At 35.2% G+C, this 20,762-nt stretch overlaps 2 protein-coding genes across 3 annotated transcripts in view; one reads left to right on the plus strand and one right to left on the minus strand.

Annotated features, from left to right (window-relative positions):
• Window positions 1–2,811, minus strand: part of AGO3 (Argonaute 3) — a 33,864-nt gene extending 31,053 nt beyond the window's left edge. The window contains exon 1 of the mRNA XM_035370465.2: window positions 1,709–2,811. Within this exon, the coding sequence (XP_035226356.1) occupies window positions 1,709–2,656 (948 nt within the window). The 5' untranslated portion in view covers window positions 2,657–2,811. The remainder of the gene's footprint in view (window positions 1–1,708) is intronic.
• Window positions 2,812–3,183: 372 nt separating this feature from the next.
• RagC-D (Ras-related GTP binding C/D) overlaps window positions 3,184–20,762 on the plus strand; it is a 53,058-nt gene continuing 35,479 nt past the window's right edge. Inside the window, exon 1 of one of the 2 annotated variants that reach the window (XM_085812922.1) lies at window positions 3,184–3,340. In XM_085812922.1, coding sequence (XP_085669048.1) covers window positions 3,338–3,340 — 3 coding nt within the window. In that variant the 5' untranslated portion in view covers window positions 3,184–3,337. Of the gene's footprint in view, window positions 3,341–5,783; window positions 5,937–20,762 lie in introns of those variants that run through there. The other variant, XM_085812920.1, reaches the window with a different exon arrangement.

Raw genomic sequence — 20,762 nt, forward strand, 5'->3', positions numbered from 1 at the left:
GGCTGATCTTTGGAATATGGTAATTTAAATAACAATACTAACATTTACTTGTTACGAGTATATTTAAGGGTGCCCCTTGGATCATTGCTAAGTTGTTCTTTCATTTATGGTAACCCGAGTAGTTGAATGTTATGAAAACTATTATGACATAATTATATATATTTCACCGAACTATTATTTGAAAATCATTTCTCAAGAACACATTATTGAGATGGCAATAGAAGGTATATTGTTCAGATGCTTATAATTACAGATTAAACTCATTTTGGAGCAAACTGCTTAAGAATTGTATCAAGATCTACTCAAAGAATACGAAACTTTAGGCCCAGTAAAAGGAGTACACAAAAATATAATTTTGGAACCATTACATTATATTCTACATCTTGGAAAATATTGACCAGACAAAAGTGAGAGTTGTATTTGATAGTTCTGCAAAGTACTCTGCAATGTCTTTGCAGAAGCATCAAATGGTACATCTGTAAATGAACAGTTATTGAATTAAGGCATTGTGCAGGAAGATTCGGTTTACAATAAAATAAACATAAAAATTGCCCAAAATAGCAAAATTTAAAAATATAAAATGCAATACAAGAGATATATTTCTTTAAATATACATATATATAAAGAAACATAATAATAGGCTAAAAATTAAAAACAATTTTCTCAAACCTGCCTGCGCTATAGCTGCAGGATTGAAATAAAATTGACTTAAAGCGGGGAAAGTGCAGAATCTCCCACTGCTTCGTGCATTTCTCAAAATCGACAAATTGAAAATAACAAGTCAAAGAATTGCACAAACTCAGTATCCACCTAGAATACTATCTACCTAGAACACATCGACCTATTTTCACTTGAAAAAATCAGAGAATTACACAAACTTGGCATTGCACACTCCCATGACTTTGTCCACGTACACATCAATATGCGTCATATAAGTGGGCGATTCTGCATCAGCTTGAAAGTAACAAGTCAAAGAATTTCACAAACTCAGTTTCCATGTAAACATCAACCTATATTCACTTAAAAAAAAACCTCAGAGAATTGCACAAAATTAGCATTGTGCACTCCCTTAACTTTGTCCATGTACACATCAATATGCTCCACATAAGTGGGCGATTCTGCACTTTACTCCTTAAGGCATCTGAAGTAATATTAAACTAGAATCAGAGCAAGGCAAGGTGGGCAACTCCTCAACAATATTAATAATACAAGATTATACAATATATACAAGGTTGAAATTATTAATATTGTTGAGGAATCACCTCACTTTGATTCCAATTTAATATTAACTTTAGATGCTTAAAGTCTATAGATATTAAGACACAATAACACGCCGAATAAATACTAATTCAGAAGTCAAACAACAAAAATCAGCGTTATATTCACAAAATTTTCACAGGACTAGTTTCGATGGTTTTACCGAACCATCATCTTCAGCTGCAAAACCGCAAATGAATATAGATATATATACATGTTTACGTATTTGTAAACCTCTAAACTACACCTACGTTGCAATACATATAAGTGATGATATATATTCCAGAAGCTTAATAAATTTTGCTTTTAATTTTTCACCATTTGCTCATACAATCTAAAATTTTACTCTATTTTATACGTGTATTGTCTTCTTAAAAAAAAATTTAACTTATATACAAACAAGAAAACACTACAGTATTGCATTTTCAGACAGATGAAAGAAAGAACATACCTGAGTCATTTTTAAAATGCGCATCACCTTGCGAAACAATAGATTGTACAAATGCAAACAATCATTCGGCTGGCACTCCTTTACAAACTTTATGGAAACAGAAACTAATGAATTATCGGTAGGCATATGCACTTCTATATTGACAGGGGATGTCATCAACTTAAGAGGTAAATACAGTTTGCTTCCATCAAATGTCTTGACATTGCCAATAACTTCTTTCACAGAGGCATCATTCATCAAACGGAACTTCATGCTTTTACTATCCACAGATGGTACAAAATTTACATGATACTCATAAATTCCTTTGTTTTCGACTGTTCTCAAGCGTACATAATTGACCTCAAGGTGTAGAGGTTTGCCTGATGTACCTTGGTAACTGCTCAAAGGAGCACCCTGAAATTCTAAAGGTGACTTTTTAGGTGTAGGTGAACTAACAGGTGGAACACGTGGTGAAACTTTCTCCGTAGTGCCAGAGCTAAAAACTTCTTTAACTTTTCCAGGGACGTTACTCGAAATGCTACTGAGGGCTAAGCCTCGTCCACGACCTTCAATGCTTGGTTTTAATGGGCCTACTTCACTCTTTAATGACAGATTCTGAAAATCCGATGACGGCGGAGAGTATTGAGATGGTGATGATGAACTTGTGGATGGAACATCTGGACTCTCGCGAGCATCACTCGAAACAGTACTTAAAATTAAGCCTCGTCCACGACCAACTGGTCTACGAATTTCCGATTCTTCAGCTGACGGTACAGCTCTTCCTCTACCTGTCTGTAAAAGCGATTTTAAAAAAGCACCTCGACCTAAAGGTTTAGGTTCAGAAGATTGTTCACTGCTCGTCGAATCAGCAGAAGCATCACTTTCAGATGTTTGACCAGGTCGACGAGGCTGGTTTTTTAGGGCAGCAAGTAGCAAAGCACCTCGACCACCACGGCCTATGCCTTCCATTTCTCTTTAAAATACGAATTAAAAAGATTGTAAAAACAATTCTGATTCTCTTTGTTAAATCAACGTGCAAGGGTACCATTACACAGAAACGAACGCATCACTCTCGTTCAAAATACAACGAGTTGAGTAAACACAGCATAACTTTTTTCACTTTCCTAATTGGTCAACATACAAACCGAGTTGAGTTAATATTTGCTACTGCATCAGTCATCGCTTGCGAAAATCCTTAAAATGCTGCAAATAAAAAAAAGGAGCCCCAAAAAAAAAAAAAAAAAAATATGAAGCAAAAACTTGTAGTTAAATTTTATAAATCATTGATTTAGTGAAAATATCAGATCAAATTATAGCTTTATGATTTTTTTTTTCATAGCCCTTGTTTTATCTTAAGCAGATTAAGAATGCGCATGAAAACATAAATGAAACTATCTCTAGAAATTGGTTATTATATATGTATTCAAATTCCAAAAAGGTTTTTTTATTAAATTATTGGATTTTGTTTTTCGGAAATGAGTTATATATTTATTTATTAGGAGTATACATCTGTTGGTTATCGATAAGTTCAGAATATAAATAATAGAGGGGGGGAAGAAAAATTAAAAGTAATAGCGATCACATGATTTTCGCGCACTAAGGTAAAAGTTTACTGCTGACAGTCGTAATTTTGTCAGTAAACAGTTTATCATGGTAAGTAGACTTCTTTTCATAATGAAACTAAATTAGGAATTAATATGTTTTACCAATGCTTTGTAAAATGAATACGTTTTAGGAATAGTGCAGTACTGAAAACTGACTGTATAGTGTTATGGAATTCATGTGATTTTAATATCAGGTTTTATTATTTTCATGATTTTCAACATATATATGATATAAAACCATAAAATTAAAGCAAGCTTGATGGTAAATATCATGTTCAATTTTCTTATGCTGGTTGTAAACATATAATCTAAAGCTTTAATTTTAAAATTGATTGAAAATCGAGAGTGTACAAGTGGACTGTTTTCTGAATCTTGAATGAAAGACTTGATAGCTGTCTCTAAAATATTTTTTTAAGCATTAATATTTTAATATCTGATGTGACATTAAAATTCCTGAATGACACTGAAATGAAACAGTATAGTGCCAAGTTGAAATCAACAAACTTTCCAAAAGCTAACTATATTCATTGTTCAAAATCAATTGGATGCTTAGAATTTATGCCCAGTGGACTAAATGCTATTAAATGTGTTACTTGAATGCGTTGAGACATCTTTATCAGAGATTATGTCATTGGAAATCATAACATGAAAAGTGTGGCATTTCATCTCTAAATTACTTTTATTCTGAAGCTGTCAGCTCTAGGAAATGGGTTTATTAAAAATATCCTTTGAAAATTTTGTCATAATTACGTGCTGAGAGTATGATGTATTATCAGATTCTCAGAGCCCTATCAAGAAATGTTTAAAATTTTGAAAGCAAGTTATAGTGAATAAGAATGGAACAGAATCGAAAGAAACGTTTAATTTTGTAGTTAATTAGGTAACTGGCCACTACACATGTCATTATACTGGAAAAGAACTAATTGATTATAGAAATTGCTTTTCTTAATGAAATCAATTTACTGGAGATCTTCAACATTAATAAATTTTATAATCAACAGTAATGAGTTATAAGAAGTATGCATCTGCATACAACCATGAGCAAACAGTTTGTTAAAGGTACAGGTACAGTTTTAGATATATGAATTAATACGGTTAAGTAAACAGAAAGTAAATAATCGTTCAAAAGTTCAATAATGGTTTAAACCACCAATTTTTTTTTTTTCCTAATCCGCTGTTTATGATTTGTAAATACCTTATATGTGTTTTTAAAATGCAAGATAAAAGCTTCCTTGATTATCTCTGTAATTTTTGGGAGAGGAGTGGGTCATGTAATTTAATGTTGAAGGAATTAAATAAGTTTGAAAGTTGTTGGAAAAATAACAAAGATGAATCCATCATGAGACAAATAAGTGGGGGCTTTCCAACAGTTTGATATAATTAGTTCTCTGTATCTGTTAGCTTTTAAGGAATTTTAGTACTTAACGTATTAGTAGAGAAAAAGCCAGTTTTTGCTGAAAAAAACTAGTAATTGTCAACTTTGGCAACACAAATTATTTGGTTTTGCAACCCCATGATCCTAAGTTTTAATTTTTTTTTTTTTTTTTTTCCTTGCAATTTTATAAAGTGTGATTGGGGCTATGGGATCTACTAAACAATGAATGTGATCCTGTTAGTTTCTTACAAGAGTAATACATTGCCGAGTAACTGTCAGTGTTGCAGTTTGCATGAAATGAAGCTTTATTTGAGTGAGTCAAATGATGCCTGACGATCTTTGAAAGACATAAAATCAGTGTACATGTGAGAGTCGGCAAGTAGATTGCCATTTGTTACTGCCATTACCATTATCTACTGCCTGTGTAAGAAAATTGTATTAATGAAGTTTAACATGGAAGAACTCAACCTGGCTGATACTACTGTTTTTGACTGGAGCACTGATATGAAAAAAGTATGTGTGTCCGACATGCAGAGATAGCTTGGTGGTAGAGAATGATGAAAGCCTGTTCTTAAAAGAAAAAGTAATGTTAGCTGCATTCTGCTGCAGCATAGAATCTTCAACAGCAGTGGCCGGGAAAAAGAAACCTTTCTTGTTATAGTACTGAATAAAAAAGCTGCAACTTTGTTAAATCTGTTGAAAATGCAATCGAAGAAAATATTAAAATTAATATTAAAAAAAGAACAACTTTTTAAACTGATTCCTGGGACACCATAAAACAAAAGAATTCCAAAAAGCCAGTGTCGCATCAGGTTCTTTATTCCTAAATATAAAATTCACTTACCTCTTGTATCTACATTGTTCATAATGCCAAGTGCTCCAATAAACTTTTCTTCATAATAAGAGGAAAACTTGTCTTTACATATATTTTTTTCATACACTATCTACAAAATTGGTACTAAATATTTTAAGGCAGCTATCTCTTATGATTACATTTTAACTGCTCTTCCTGACAAAGGTTTTTTTTTTTTTTTTTTTTTTTTTTTTTTTTTTTTTTTTTGATGATTCTCAGAGCTGTTTTTAATCCAACCTCATGCTCAGATCTTAGAGGGAAAAGAAAAGGGAAGAATGCATGCCATCCTGTGCCAAGAATGAGACAACTGGTTTCAAGTTTCTCAAAGTTGTTCACAAATTCATTTTTCTGGAATTCACATGTAAAATATCAAGCTGCTATGAGGTTCTTCAAAATGGCAGAACAAGAAACATCAGGGTACAGCAAGCCATCATTTTAAGTCATACCTAATGGAGTAAAAACATTGCAGATTTCATAGCATTTTTTTAAACAAATAAATGTAATAAAATACTTCACTATCATTAAAAACGCTTTTCAGAATAATAGTGTCACAATAAAGCATAGTTTCCAAATCATCTTTTCACAAAAGGGAAAAGCTGTTATAAAAATTTTTAATTTCATTTTGGCAAATTTTACTTATTTGTTCTAGGATATTTAAGTACACTAGGTGATCAAAAGTATCTGGAAACCTCTTGTAATAGTGTATTCTGCGAGTAAAATTGATCTTCTAACTCCCAAAGAAGCATAAAAGAAGCCAGACAAGTTTGCAATCATTATTTCAAAGCAAAAAGTACCATGAGAGGAAAATGGAAACTAGATGATTTTAAACACTGAGAAGGTTGTCATTGCTGTGGAAAGTCTGTTCAGAAAATTTCTGTGATGTTAGGAGTACCTTGTTATACAACGCATGATGTTATTTTGAAGTGGACATGTGCAGGAGAATATAATATATGCCCTAATTTCACCAAATGTGGCTATATGTGTTCTGCGCTGGTTTTTGGCGCGATTGCGTGTTCTGTGGCAACCCTGTTGACGTTGAAAAATCTTTCGCTGGAGCTCGTTGGTTCACCTCTGTGTCTGAGAAGATGGGAGGGAAAGATAAAATGGTAGTTGTTGAATTGAAGTTCGGCAAAAGAAAATATGATTGTGGCTATCCTGTTGAGGGGTAGTGGGTATTTAAAAGTGTGGAAAGAGGGTCTGGGAGATTATTTTTAATGGCAGTGCATGATAGAAGTAGGGATTTGTGATTTTATTTATTTGTGAACCATAGTATAAATTTTCTGGATAGTGTGTCTGGCTGTCATGTAAATACGATAGTGATTACATGGCGGCATGTTAAAGGCGGTATGAAATTTATATTTCTGCTATTCGAAAACGCATTATTTCATGGTAAGTGCATTTTATTTTATCCTTGTTCTTATTTTGTAGAATGTTATGTTCATTGGTTCTTTAGTATGAATTTCTGTCGTTATTGTTGTTTTTTTAAATTGTTTGAAATTTATTTTAGTTTATTTAGTTGTTTAGTGTCTAGACTGTACAATTTGTAGATGTTTTTTAAAGTTGAAACAGAATGCTGTGTACATGGTATTATTTGAAATTTATTGTTGTTTTGTTATTTTATTAAAGCGAGGAGTGCGTAGATCGTAGATTCCTTCCTTGCCTAAATTGTGCAATTCGTAGAATTTTTTTTAAAGTTTAAACAGACACGTATTTAATTATGGCAAAGCACAATAGGGCTATCTGCCTAAGGGGAGGGATGCCTTTCGTGGAGGACTTTCTAAGGGAAACTGGCTCGTATACACGTTACACATGGGGAAAACCACGAAAACACCCATGCAGCCAGCCCGTTCGCGGGATTCGAACCTCGGACCGAACTACCAGTGTTCAGCGACTTTACCGCTCGGCCGCTGGTGGGCCTAAAGTTTAAACAGAATGCTGTGTACATGGTATTCTTTGAAATTTATTGTTGTTATGTTAATTTATTAAAGCGAGGTGTGCGTAGTTTGTAGATTCGTTCATTGCCTACATTGTGCAATTCGTAGATGTTTTTTTAAGTTAAAACATGTCGCTGTGTACATGGATTCTTGTCAAATATTTTTGGTTAGAAACTTTACGTTTTTGCTATGTAAATTTTTTGTTTTTGTTTCGGATTTTTAGCTAAATTGTGTGTTCAAAACGTAGTTTTTGCATGTGCGAAAACCGCGTTTTTGGAGACATTTTAGGCTAAAAGTTCAAAATGTAGACAAAAAGTTTAGATAGTAATATGGTAGCGTGAAGTTTCTCGCCAAAAATATTTGGCGACTTGAGGGCGCATATCAGAGTAGTTCCCAAAGATTTGGTAAACTACGTAGTCTTGTAAGTAGGGAGCTGTGAACGTCAATCAGATTTAAACAGCAGAAAAAATTTGTCAGGAATTTAAAGAAACCTCTGGATGCAACACCAGCATAATAATAGTTTGCTGCAAACTTCAAGCTCTTGATTTTCACTTCAAAGCTGCTGTTTATAAATGAAAAATGATCACTGCTAATGTGAAGCATTGCTTACAGTGATGTAAATATTGACAATACTGGAGCCTTGAGCAATGGCATCACATGTTATGGAGTGATGAATCAAGGTATACTATCTGGCAATCCAATGGTAGAGTTTGGGTGTGGAAATTGCCTGATGAATGCTTTTTATCTGACTGTATTGGGCTGTAAATGAAATTTAGAGATGGAAGCATAATGATTTGAAACTGTTTTCATGGTTTGGCCTGGATCCTTTGGTTCCCCCATAAGGAATTCTCTCCTCATGCTCCATGGGTTTCATGTCACTCTTACATACTGGATGACAATATTAGTCCTTCATTCATATCCCATTCAAGAATGCTTTTTGCTGCTTGAGAATCATAACATACCTAGCATATTGTCAAGTTACTGACTTCTTTCTTGCCACTATTTTTAATAAATTAACAGAAAAAGTTTATCACTAGCACACCTCTTTTGTATTTGGAAAGATATGATGGTATTTCTGACAGACAGAAGGTTTCAGGAAAATGTGTAGCCAAATTTACCCAGTTAGTTAAAGACAGTTTTCAGCTTCAACAGAGGTTGCTAATTATATGTATTGAATTTCAAATTATGTTTAATTAGATGCCAAAAAGAATTTAGGAACATGTAGAAACATGTATGTAGTTCAATTAAACCTCTCCTGGATCAACAATTTATGAAACCAGATTCAATGGCTCATTATTATATTTTAGATAAACTCAGTAGGAACACTACCAATCCTCATCAGCATCAGTGTCAGTGTTGTGTTCTAGAGTATTATTAATATTGTTAATGCAGTGGAGGTTCTTCCATTTACAAATGATTTGATTCTATAGTTGTATAATAATGTCAAAAATTTCGGCTAATCTTTGGAATATGGTAACAGGTAGTTTGGCGACATTTTGGTAAGGCGATAAAGGTTACTAACTAGGACTTTAGCAGTGTACATGGATAAAGTCAAGAGTGTGCGCAATGCCATTTTTGTGCGATTCTAGGATTTTTTTGAGTGAAAATAGGTCGACGTGCACATGGATGATACCGTGTATGTGCAATTCTTAAAAACGCGGCAAGCAGTTTGCGATTCTGCACTTTCTCCCAATTTCGCACCTAATCTTCGTCACAATTAAGCATTTTTGTTCCATAAAAGTTCCAGTATAAACTAGCAGGTTGCTGTAACAGGGTTGGTTGCCAAATTTTAGCCAAAAAATCGCCAAGTTTCCATTATCCAAAGATTAGCCAAAATTTCAGTATTGTCTTGACAATCTTTTATTATAGTCAAGAGAGAATGAAATGACCATAAATGTACTACCTGACATTGAAAATGCAATACCAAAAAGGAGTGGTCAGAAAGAGATGAAATTCGGCAAACAGAGACGGCAATCAACAATAAGTGATCTTTATTTCAAAATTATAGCGTCAGCTCAGTAGGTTGTAGGACCACCTTGGATAGCGATACACAAAGCAACATATCTAGTTACAAATTAATGAGATTATGAATGATGTTCTGAGGAATAGCTCTCCATTCCCTGTCAACATTTGCCAATCATGATGCCATGTGGTGGGGCATTTCACAGTTGCGGCCGGATTAGACCTGTCTCTACATCGATGCCATACTCATACACAGCAACTATCATTGGTGAAACAGAAAGGTGACTCATCTGAGAACATGATCTTGTGCCATTCCATGAATGGGTGTTGGTGCCAACACCATTGCAGATATTGGCATCTATGATGTGGGGTCAGTGCAGTCATCTTAACCCCTTCGAGCCGGGTAGCGAAAACGCGCACTTATCGCTGAGGCCAGTAGTGTCTTACGCAAGCGTCTCTCCAGGGCTGGGGGCTTTTTTGCTACTAAGCTTAAATCCATGAAATTTCCGAAGTATCAACGCATTGTTTAATAATGCTCTATAGAGTATTTAAACGGCTTATGCTTTATAAATATTTTTATATGTATACTTTAATTACCTTATTTCTTGTTTAAATGCATATTTTACACATTTTATTTTAATTACTCACCATTTTATGAATTTTAACATTATACATCTGAAAACTAAATATATTACTTAAAATTCTCTTTTCGTATGAAAAATTTGAAAACAGGGATCTACACACAGTCCTACGTTACATTCCTTGCACTTATAATAACTCATTTGCCGTTTTGGAGGATTTTTCCGGGAATGTGAACAAACGAAGCATTGTCGTCTCATTTTCTTATCAGTCTCTTCTGAACAAAGTTTTGGAAAATGTCTTTCAGTTAATCTTTCAGAATCAATATCAGAATTTCAGAATCAATATCTGAAATATTTTGCATGATTTCTGCTATTTCATGCTCTGTTAAACATTTTCGACGCTTCGACATTGCAACGGTAAAAACAAAGAATTCGCGTCTAACAAGATCTAATTATTTTCTAAAAACTGAACTGCAAACCGAAATACCCAACGCTTTAGAGCAAATAAAACTTCTCTACTTACAGTAAACAACTACCACGTGCGAATAAAGTGCGATTTAAAGAGACGTCATAAATCACGCCATTCGGAAACATTTATTTCCTCGTTTGTTTATATAATCAAAAACACGTGTATGTGAGTCATGCTTCTCTCATTTCGAGTAGAAGGTCTAATTTACATGTATCTGAAACCATATGGACATACAGTGCCATCTTGTGGCAGAAATTATAGTTTGAAAAACGTTCCAAAGTACTGGCACAAATACGTGACAGTCGGTAGAGAATGGAACAATCCTCTGGCACGCCTGCGTGTCGGCTGGTAGGTAAGTGCGTTCGTTGCTGGCACGTATACGTGACAGTCGGCGCGAAGGGGTTAATGAATGCCATTAGTGCAGTGAAAGTGATGAAACTCAGCGAACAGAAAGAGACAGCAATGAACAATAAGTGATCTCTATTTCAAAATGATATGCATAATGCAGAGCAAGAACAGCGTCAGCTCAGTAGGTTGTACAACCAACTTGGTTAGTGATACACGAACCAAAACATCTAAATACAAATCGATGAGACTATGATGGTGTCCTGAGGAATGGCTCTCTATTCCTTGTCAACCATTGTCTTCTGAGCGCTGCAATGGCAGTGTCTGCAAATGGCGTCCAATAATATTCCAAATGTGTTCGATTGGTGAGAGATCAGGCCACTAGCAATAAATCGACGGCAAATGATTTTGGTTGATATGGGAACATACAGGGTGGCTTGAGGGTGTTCACCGCTTGTCGGTGGATGCGTCAATCCATGCATGCTGACTTCACTCTGGTTGCACCGACACTCCTCGAACTTTCCACATTTTCTTGTTCCAATCATTATCACCACAGTTAGTGCACTGTGGACATGTCAAGGTGTGTGTCAGCTGAGATTTGCCATATGGACCAACCTGCGCTTCTCAGTCCAATCACCATGCTCCTTGTAAAATCGTGTGTCTGCTGGGATTGACTCCATTTATGATGGTCTGGCATTCCTTTCTAATACATGCATCCTCTGAGGCCAGAACAAATTTTCTATGATGATTTCTCTAGCAGAAATAACAGCATGAAATGTGAACATTCTATGGTCTTCTTCATTTACACAGTCAAAAGTCGTTAATCTGGACTCGTCGGGACTTCGGCGATTCCAGATTATCGATTTTTCCAGATTATAGATCATCAGTTCAAATCGCGTAAGATGGCATGCAGAAATTCTAAAATTAAAAATATGAAACCGTAATTTATGAAATAAAGAACAATTATGATCTAAAGGGTATCAAAATTTACAAAAAAAAAAAAGCTTAATATTTATTTGTTTACTTTATTAAACATTTCTTTCAATGTAAGTTGTTTAAGTTGCTTCGTTTTATGTGATAATACTTTCTCTTTAATTCTATAAACAGACATAATTTTTTGTTCACTTACAAAGTTCCGCTGTTCAAGTCCCGTTAATTGCTGTGCCGAGAATACCGACTAACTTGTCAATCGAAATTTTTTCGTTTTCACTAACCTCTCTGTCACATTCTTCATGTCTTTATCCATTTTTTGCAGCTATTCCACTTTTTGTTTGATGGACATCGAAACATACTTTCGTTTTGTAGATCTTCCGGCAGCTCCAGAATCGGAAATTCTTTTTGACATAATCGAAAGTTCAAGCTTACTTTTATAGTATTGCTCTTACAGTCTGCAAAAAATAATAAGCCGGATCCAATTCAAAAATTAAGGAACAACGCAATCATCAACATTAACTGAAATAGATAATTAGATAATTTTAGCTTACACCATCCGTTATACATAAAACGCGCACGCGAAAACGTATTCTGCGCTTGCGCACACGCAAATGCGCAGTCGTAAGAGGTCTTACGCGTAAACGCCTATGCGCATGTGTCAACGCGGCGCATGCGCAGAAAGTTTTTAGCTTTAAGGTCCGGATTATAGATCATTCCGAATTATGGGTTTCCGAATTAACGACTTTTGACTGTATCTTCTTTGACGTGCGCTGGAGAGTTGCGCATTTCACATCGTTTGCATAACTCGATGACATTCGTCTACCCTGAAATTTGTATAATTTTGTCCACTTCTTCTTGGTGTTTTATTTTCAATGTTGGATAGTGTATTTATCAGACTAATTATTCAATTTTTACTTTGTGTGCAGAGTTTAAAAATACTACACTTTTATGTAGACTGCATCAACTAAATAAAACAAAATACTACATACTTGGTTTGATTCCACACTAAACTGGAGTGTATGTTCTTGTAAGACTGTGAAGGTAGGTACTTAGAGAAATAAATTCTTAAGAAGATTGACATGGGTGATTTACAGGATTTTCTTTGCCCCCTCTTGTAAGACCTACATCAGATCTGCAATTAAATATAGAATTGAGCTGTTGGTTACTGCTTCCAAGACCCTGCCAAAAGAAAAAAGTTTGATAAAACAGGAGCTATCTCAATGATCGCAGGTACTTATAACACCCCATTTGAAGCCATGCTATTTCAAACTGGTCTAGAATCACTGGCTGTCTGAAAGGAAAAATCTGCTTGGAAATATTTGAAAAATTTCCGAGATGTGATGCTTATTGGCTAGTATATACACAAGCTCTACTTAGCATAAAAATTCAGAAAAAGGAACCAGCAACTGAATTTAATGTGCCTGTCCTTGATAAACTATATAAATCAATCATCTGTGGTAACTATACTAATGCAGTCAGTTGGGTACTCTTCTGTTATCGAGACCACATTAAGTAATGTATGTATGTATAAGCATATATGTGTTTGTGATACACACATATACATACATATATATATATATGAACCTATGCACACATGAACACATACATCCATTCATACATACATTTCTAGATCCGGCCCCTATAACAGAAGAGTACCGTCAGTTGTAATCTGGACCTGATTCTTCCTGTGAACAAGAAAGTTTCTACAGCTGTATTGCTTGGGAAGGGCCAGTGATGACAGAGTCAGTGCAACAAGTACACTTGTACCAGGAGTCAAAATATTTAGAATTGATAGAAGTAACAAGCAGTGATTTTTTTAGAATTTAGGCGCAGCAAAATATTTTCAATTTAGGAAGATCAAAGGCAGCAAAAGGACCCACAGAGACTGCGCTAAGCAGCAAAAATGCCTGCATTTGCCTCAGGATGGCTGTTTTTTCTACATTGGCTGAAAGGATACCCTTCTGCAGATTGGCTGTATACATTCATAAATGATTCCCTTGTAGATATTATCAAAAACACTGGAGCCAGGATAACAATAGATAGCAGCATATCACAAGGAGACACAGAATTTTCATTTATTATGTGTTATTAAAATCCACTTTTTTTCAAGTTATTTTCTCTATTTTTTTAATGATATAAAAAATTTTATTTGGAAAAAAATTTAGGCATAATTTTGCTGGCTGCACTCCAAATTATTTGTTCTATATTATTTTTTAATCTTTCATACAAAAACCATATGCAGAATCATTGAATAAAACCGGGTGTTCCATTAGTGGGAACACTGCGCCTTTAGCGATCTCATGCTGTTACGAATCAGAACATCTGTGCTTAGGAGAGAACATCCGTTGTTTTGGGGGGGGGAATTCAAACAAAGCAGTATTGAGGGGTGTTTTGTGTTATGAAAGCCCTAATATTGACATCTCGAATTTTTTGGGAGTAGTTTTTAGGCAGGAAATTTTATTAGTAGAATAATGATACAGGAGGCAATTCTGACATTGAGTAAATGGCTATCTTGCTTAATTAGGAAGGTATCATCGCCAAGCTGGTTATGATTTTTGCAACTAATTTTTGTCACCAAATTTGGCAAGAAATTATTAGAAGTCACCAAACTTAGTGGCATTTTGCTCCAATCTCTTTATAAATGTAATTGTTCCTTGTGCATAACTGTATCTAGCCATCACATCCCTTCTAGTAATTTTGAGAAGTGGAAGGTGCTAGAGATTTCTTGGTGGCCGGGATAAACCTGTATAAGACCGGAGAGGGCATCAGTTTCTCAGTTGTTTAGTTTAGCGTGATTTTGGAGTATTGAGATACCTCTGTGTTAACTTTGCTTTATAGATGTGCATTGCATTGTACTTAGAGTATTTCTGTGGAAAGCTCCTGAACTCTGAAGTGTTTCTTTTGATCAAAATAATTTTATCAATCTATCACCGGAACTGTGTGCATTGAATGTATTACAAACCCATGCACGCACAACATTTTTTGGTGTCAGACGTGGAGTTGATTTTCAGTGTCAAGAACATAAAGTGGCAACTAAGACAGATGATGACTGCTTTTGCTGCATTCCAAGAAAAAATGGAAGGGGCCATCAACTTCATTAAAGAACAGATAAAATTAGGTTAAGAAAATAAGGAAAAAACTGTCAAGTAGGTTAAAGAAAAGATTGAAGCAGATCAAGAGGAAACGAAAAGAGAAACTACTGCCGTAATAGAAATCAAATTTGAAGCTATGGAAGGCAGGATAGATACAATTGAAAATAAAGTTGAAGAAACTAAAGAAGAAGTTCCTTCTGTCAAAGAACAAATCGAAGGGAGAGTTTCTGCCTTCAGATAACAAATCGATTACAGAGTTTATGTTGACACCTTAAAGAAATTCATGGCAACAGCAGGAAGCAATTCTGATGGTTTTGAATTTTTACCAATGCCTTCATGTCCCTCTCTAAACCTATCCACATATGACAGTAAGACTTCCTGGGAAGGTTTTATAGTAGTAGATGCAAATGCTCGGGATTCCGAAGCTAAGGTCTGCCATCTTGCTGTATCTCTAAGAACAGATGCAGAGGATATCTTTCAAACTCTGCCCGAAAACTAGGGAGTCAACTTCACAGCTCTATCCGTTGTGCTAAAGCTGTGCTTTATAGTAGGAGATAAACTCGTATGGATGCAACCTTGCATTATACTGTGGGCTCTATCCAGTGAGATGATCAGCATCGATGAAAAATTAAACATTAACATCGCGTTTGGGAGTTCTGCCTACTATCACACAGCATATTAGGCAAATATTAAAAATCCTGCATACTCAGATTGGACTTTCTAAGGAAATACAATTTTTTCTTTGACTTTAAAAATAACTAACTGCATTCTGCCTTTGAAGACATAACCCTGTTCAGAATTAAAGATGAAATACAGTCAAAAGTCTTTAATCCAGACACGTCGGGACTTCAGCAATTCCGGATTATAGATCATCACTTTAAATCTCGTAAGATGGCATGCAGAAATTATAAAATTAAAAATATGAAACCATAATTTATGAAATAAAGAGTAATTATGATCTAAAGGGTATCAAAATTTACAAAAAAAAGCATCATATTTATTTGTTTACTTTATTAAAAATTTCTTTCAACGCACGCATGCATAAAGCATACATTACGCATGCGTGCATCGAAATTAGAAAATTGCAACCAGAAAACTATTTGATGTGTATTCGTGATATTTATAATGACGAGGAATTTGCTTTAAATCATATCAAAGACGGACTACATCGATATGAAATACTACATTTAGTAAGGAATTATAAGCCGAATAAAATAAAAAAAACATCTGCCCTGAAGATAAGGATAGTGCTGACAGATCAACTTTCAGTTCATTGCGCGCCGAGACTTCCCCTCCCCCCCCCACACACAGAGCAGCATGAAATTGATAAACAGATTTCGGAATGGTTAGAGAAACAGAGGATATGCCTTTATCCATTTTTTGCAGCAATTCCACTTTTTGTTTGATGAACATCGAAACATGCTTTCACTTTGTAGATCTTTCCGCAGCTCCAGAATCGGAAATTCTTTTTGACATAATCGAAAGTTCAAGCTTACTTTTATAAAATTTCTCTAACAGTCTGCAAAAAATAATAAGCCGTATCCAATTAGAAGATTAAGAAACAACGCAATCTGCAACATTAACTGAAATAGATAATTAGATAATTTTAGCTTAGCTTATACCGTCCGTTAAACATTAAACACGCATGCGTAAACGTATTATGTGCATGCATAAAGGTATTATGCGCATGCGTCAATGCATATATGCATTGACGCATGTGCAGAAAGTTCGTAGCTTTGAGGTCTGGATTATAGATCATTCCAGATTATGGACGTCCAGATAAAAGACTTTTGACTGTAGTTAAATTAGACCAACAAATAATAGCTCAAGACAATATTGCAGTACCAGCAAGAACAGAATTCTCACTACCCTCACCCCTAGCTGTAAATTAAGTTTCCAATACAGCCTCTCCTATCATTCTGGTCTGAAAGAAAGATTATTCAACTATATTTTGTGTTGGCTATTGCCGTTCGAAAAAGGTTCCGAAGAAAGACTGCTGCCTTCTTCCTAGAGCTGAGGATATTGTTTCTGGAAGCAGTTGGTTTTCAATGTTTGATTTAAAGAGTGGATATTAGCAGGTAGAGATACATTCTGATGACCAAGCAAAGACTGCTTTTGCTGCCAAACAAGGCAGTTCGAAGTGATGCCATTTGAATTCTGCAGTGTTCAAGTGTCCCATGGAGACCATGCTGAAGACAGCCCTACAAAGTGTGTTGGTTCAGAAGTTAAAGGAAGGTGATCTAAAATTAAGTCTTGCCAAATATAGATTGTTCAGACAGAAAATGACTTACCTCAGACATGTCATCTCTGCTCAAGGTGTTTGTGTACGGATCTAGAAAAAGTGTCGGCAGTTAAAGATTGGAGATGCCCTGAAAATGTTCTTCAGTTGAGAAGTATCCTGGGACTGTGCACCTACCATAGCAGATTTGGAAAGGACTTTTCTTCTATTGCAAGATCCCTTCACAAACACAGAGAGCAAACAAAAATTCTTGTGAGCAAAAGAATGTAAGGATGTATTTAACAAACTTTAAGGAAGCTTTAACATCTACAACAATGATGACATATCTTCAACTCAACAAACCATTTATTTTTCACATGGATACAAGCAATGAGAATATCAATGTTGTTTAACCCCAAGAAATAAACAGCTAAGAATGTGTCATACTTGAGCAAGTATCTGTCTAAACGGAAGAGGAATTACTGTGTCACCACAAAAGAGTTGTTCACCGTAGTTAAAAGCCAAAGAACATTTCCATCATTATCTCTAAGGCAGAAAATTTCTCCTCTGTATAGATTATGCGTCATTGACCTGACTATTAAATTTCAAGAATCCTGAAGCCCAAGTAACGAGATGTATACAGAAACTCCAGAAATATATCACCATCTGTCATTGGAAAGGATCATCACATGGTAACACTGATGCCCTGTATAGAAGACTCTACAAAGAAAGCTCCCAATATTGATCCAAATTTGAAGCGAAATACAAGTTGCTGAATCTGGTCATCTGTCAAATTCAAAGTCGTTTGTCCCAAGTCCATCGAGTGACAGAAACGTCAGGAAAGGCCATTTGGAAGATAGCGACATTAAACCCATAATTGACTTTATGGAGTCTTCAAACAGGAAACCTACCTGGAAAGAAATTTCAGTCTGTAGTCCTAAGATAAAACAATATTCAACTTTTATTCAAAGTGGCATATTTTACTGGAAGTTCAAATCAGATGATGGAAAGGCATTATGATGGAAGCTTATGCTTCCAAAATCCCGGACATCCTTAAAGATTTGCATAGCAATCAAACTGGAAACCACTTTGGAATTAGGGAGAGTTTGCAGAGTAATGCAAAGGCTGACATGGAAAAGCGGTACCAGTGATGCGAATGTATGTCAGAAAGTACTAAAGAAATGCAGCTGAGGAAAGCTGCAACTTTACAGTGTCTGAGCTTCTTGTTATTCTAGGTTGAATGCATCACCATCAATATCCTCTGCCATGTTCTGCTAATGGCAACAAAGCATCCTTGTTATTATCGATTACTTCAAAAAATGGCCTGAAGCATATGCTATTTCTGATCAAGAAGCTGTCACAGTAGCTGAGGTAATGGTACAGCACTGGATTTACAGGTTTGTTATACCTCTTCACATTTTGATTGAGGAAAGAATTTTATCTCGTCTGTAGTTAAAGAACTATGTAAACTCCTCGGCATCAATAAAACCAGAATAGCACCTTTACATTTCCAATCAGATGGCATGGTAGAGAGGTTTAATCAAACTATCTTGAATAAACTCTCACTGGTAGTTTTCAGAAACCAGGAGGATTGAAACCGGAAGTTACCTCTGTACTTACTGGCCTATCATAGTGCTGTCCGCCATACCGGTTATTATAGGGCTACCGGTTATTCCCCATCCTAGATGCTCTTCGGTAGTGACCTTTGTCTGCTTTGTGATCTCTTGTTTAGTTGCCTCCAGATGTACCTTTATCACCTAAGTACATTTAAGATCCCTAGACAGGGTTTAAAGTGATGCACAATTTTGCACAAAAGCAAGTCAACTTAGTGATGGAGAAGATGAAGACCCTATACAACATGCGAACTGCAGGGCATCAATTCAACGAAGGTGACAAGGTTATAGAAACTGATTTGATGCAAAGGACTTTGTCTTAAACCACAGTCACCATGGAATGGTCTTTACACAGTCCTAAACAGGCTGAAGACGTAATAGTTAGAATCTATAAGTCATCAAATTCTAAGCCTCAAGTCATTCATTGCAATAAGTTAGCCCCTTTCTATGTAATGTAAATACAATACTAAGACCCTTGTCCTGTTTGTATATAAATTTGTAAATTTATAGTATTATATGTTATTTGTTAGAATTACTTTTTACTTCCTTGTCCGAAGTAAAAAGGAAGTATTGTAATCGCGAAAAGTTTCAGGCAGCATATTTCAACAAAAATATCCATTTTGAACGCTATCGAATGCAATTTAATGATGTCTTTGTGTGATATCTGTACATAAGAACAGAATAAAATACTCTTTTCCTTCAAAAAAATTATAAAACTGCTTTAAAATTAATTCTGAAGAGAATTTTTCGTGGCGTCTGTACGAATGTATGTACGTACGTATCTCACATAACTCAAATACGAGTAGCATCAGAACATTGAAATTTTGTATATAGGGCTGCTATAACATGTAGATGGGCACCTCGTATTGTGGTTGCAATCGGCCGCACCAAACGTATATAAGTATATTTATATATACAGTCAAAAGTCGTTAATTCGGACACCCATATTCCGGAATGATCTATAATCCGGACCTCAAAGCTACAAACTTTCTGCGCATGCGTCGCGTTCACGCATGCGCACAGGCGTTTACGAGAGCGCGTAAGACCCTTATGGCTGCGAATATGTTTGTGCGCATGCGCGTTTAATGTGTAACGGAGTTATACGCTAAGCTAAAGTTATCTAATTCAGTTAATGTTGCAGATTGCGTTGTTCCTTAATCTTCGAATTGGATCCGGCTTATTATTTTTTGCAGACTGTTAGAGCAATTTTATAAAAGTAAGCTTGAACTTTCGATTATGTCAAATAGAATTTCCGATATATATTTACTACAAAGCGAAAGTATGTTTTGAAATCCGAAATCTGTTTATCAATTTCACGCTGCTCTGCGGCAGAGGGGGGGGGGGCAGAAACGTCATTATTAGATTATGATAGATTAGAAAGATTATGTCAAATAGAATTTCCAATATATATTTACTAATATGTAATTTGTATCTACAAAGCGAAAGTGTGTTTTGAAATCCGAAATCTGTTTATCAATTATCATCGGATTGGAAGTTGATCTGTCAACACTATCCTTATCTTCAGAGCAGATGTTTTTATTTTATTTGGATTATAATTCCGTACTAAGTTTAGTATTTCATCTCGATGTACTCCGTCTTTGATGTGATTTAAATCAAGTTCCTCGTCATTATAATTCGCTTCGGACAGTGAAGAAAGTGACCTAGAGGTTATTGAAAACATTTCGATTGACAAATTAGTCGGTATTCTCAACACAGCAATTATAGGACTTGAACAGCGGAACTTTGTAACTAAACAAGAAATTATGTCTGTTTAATAGAATTAAAGAGAAAGTATTATCACATGAAATGAAGCAACTTACATTGAAGGAAATGTTTAATAAAGTAAACAAATAAATATTAAGTTTTTTCTTTTTGTAAACTTTGATACCCTTTAGATCATAATTGTTCTTTCTTTCATAAATTACGGTTTCATATTTTTAATTTTGTAATTTTTGCATGCCATCTTACCAGATTTAAACTGATGATTTATAATCCGGAAAAATCGATAATCCGGAATCGCCGAAGTCCCGACGAGTCCGGATTAACGACTTTTGACTGTATATCCACTCTGTTACCCGGCTCAGTGATCTCAGTTT

The sequence above is a fragment of the Stegodyphus dumicola genome, chromosome 3 (genome assembly GCF_044657685.1).
Source record: "Stegodyphus dumicola isolate Sdum_Otavi_A_Nest chromosome 3, ASM4465768v1".
Lineage (NCBI taxonomy): Eukaryota > Metazoa > Arthropoda > Arachnida > Araneae > Eresidae > Stegodyphus > Stegodyphus dumicola.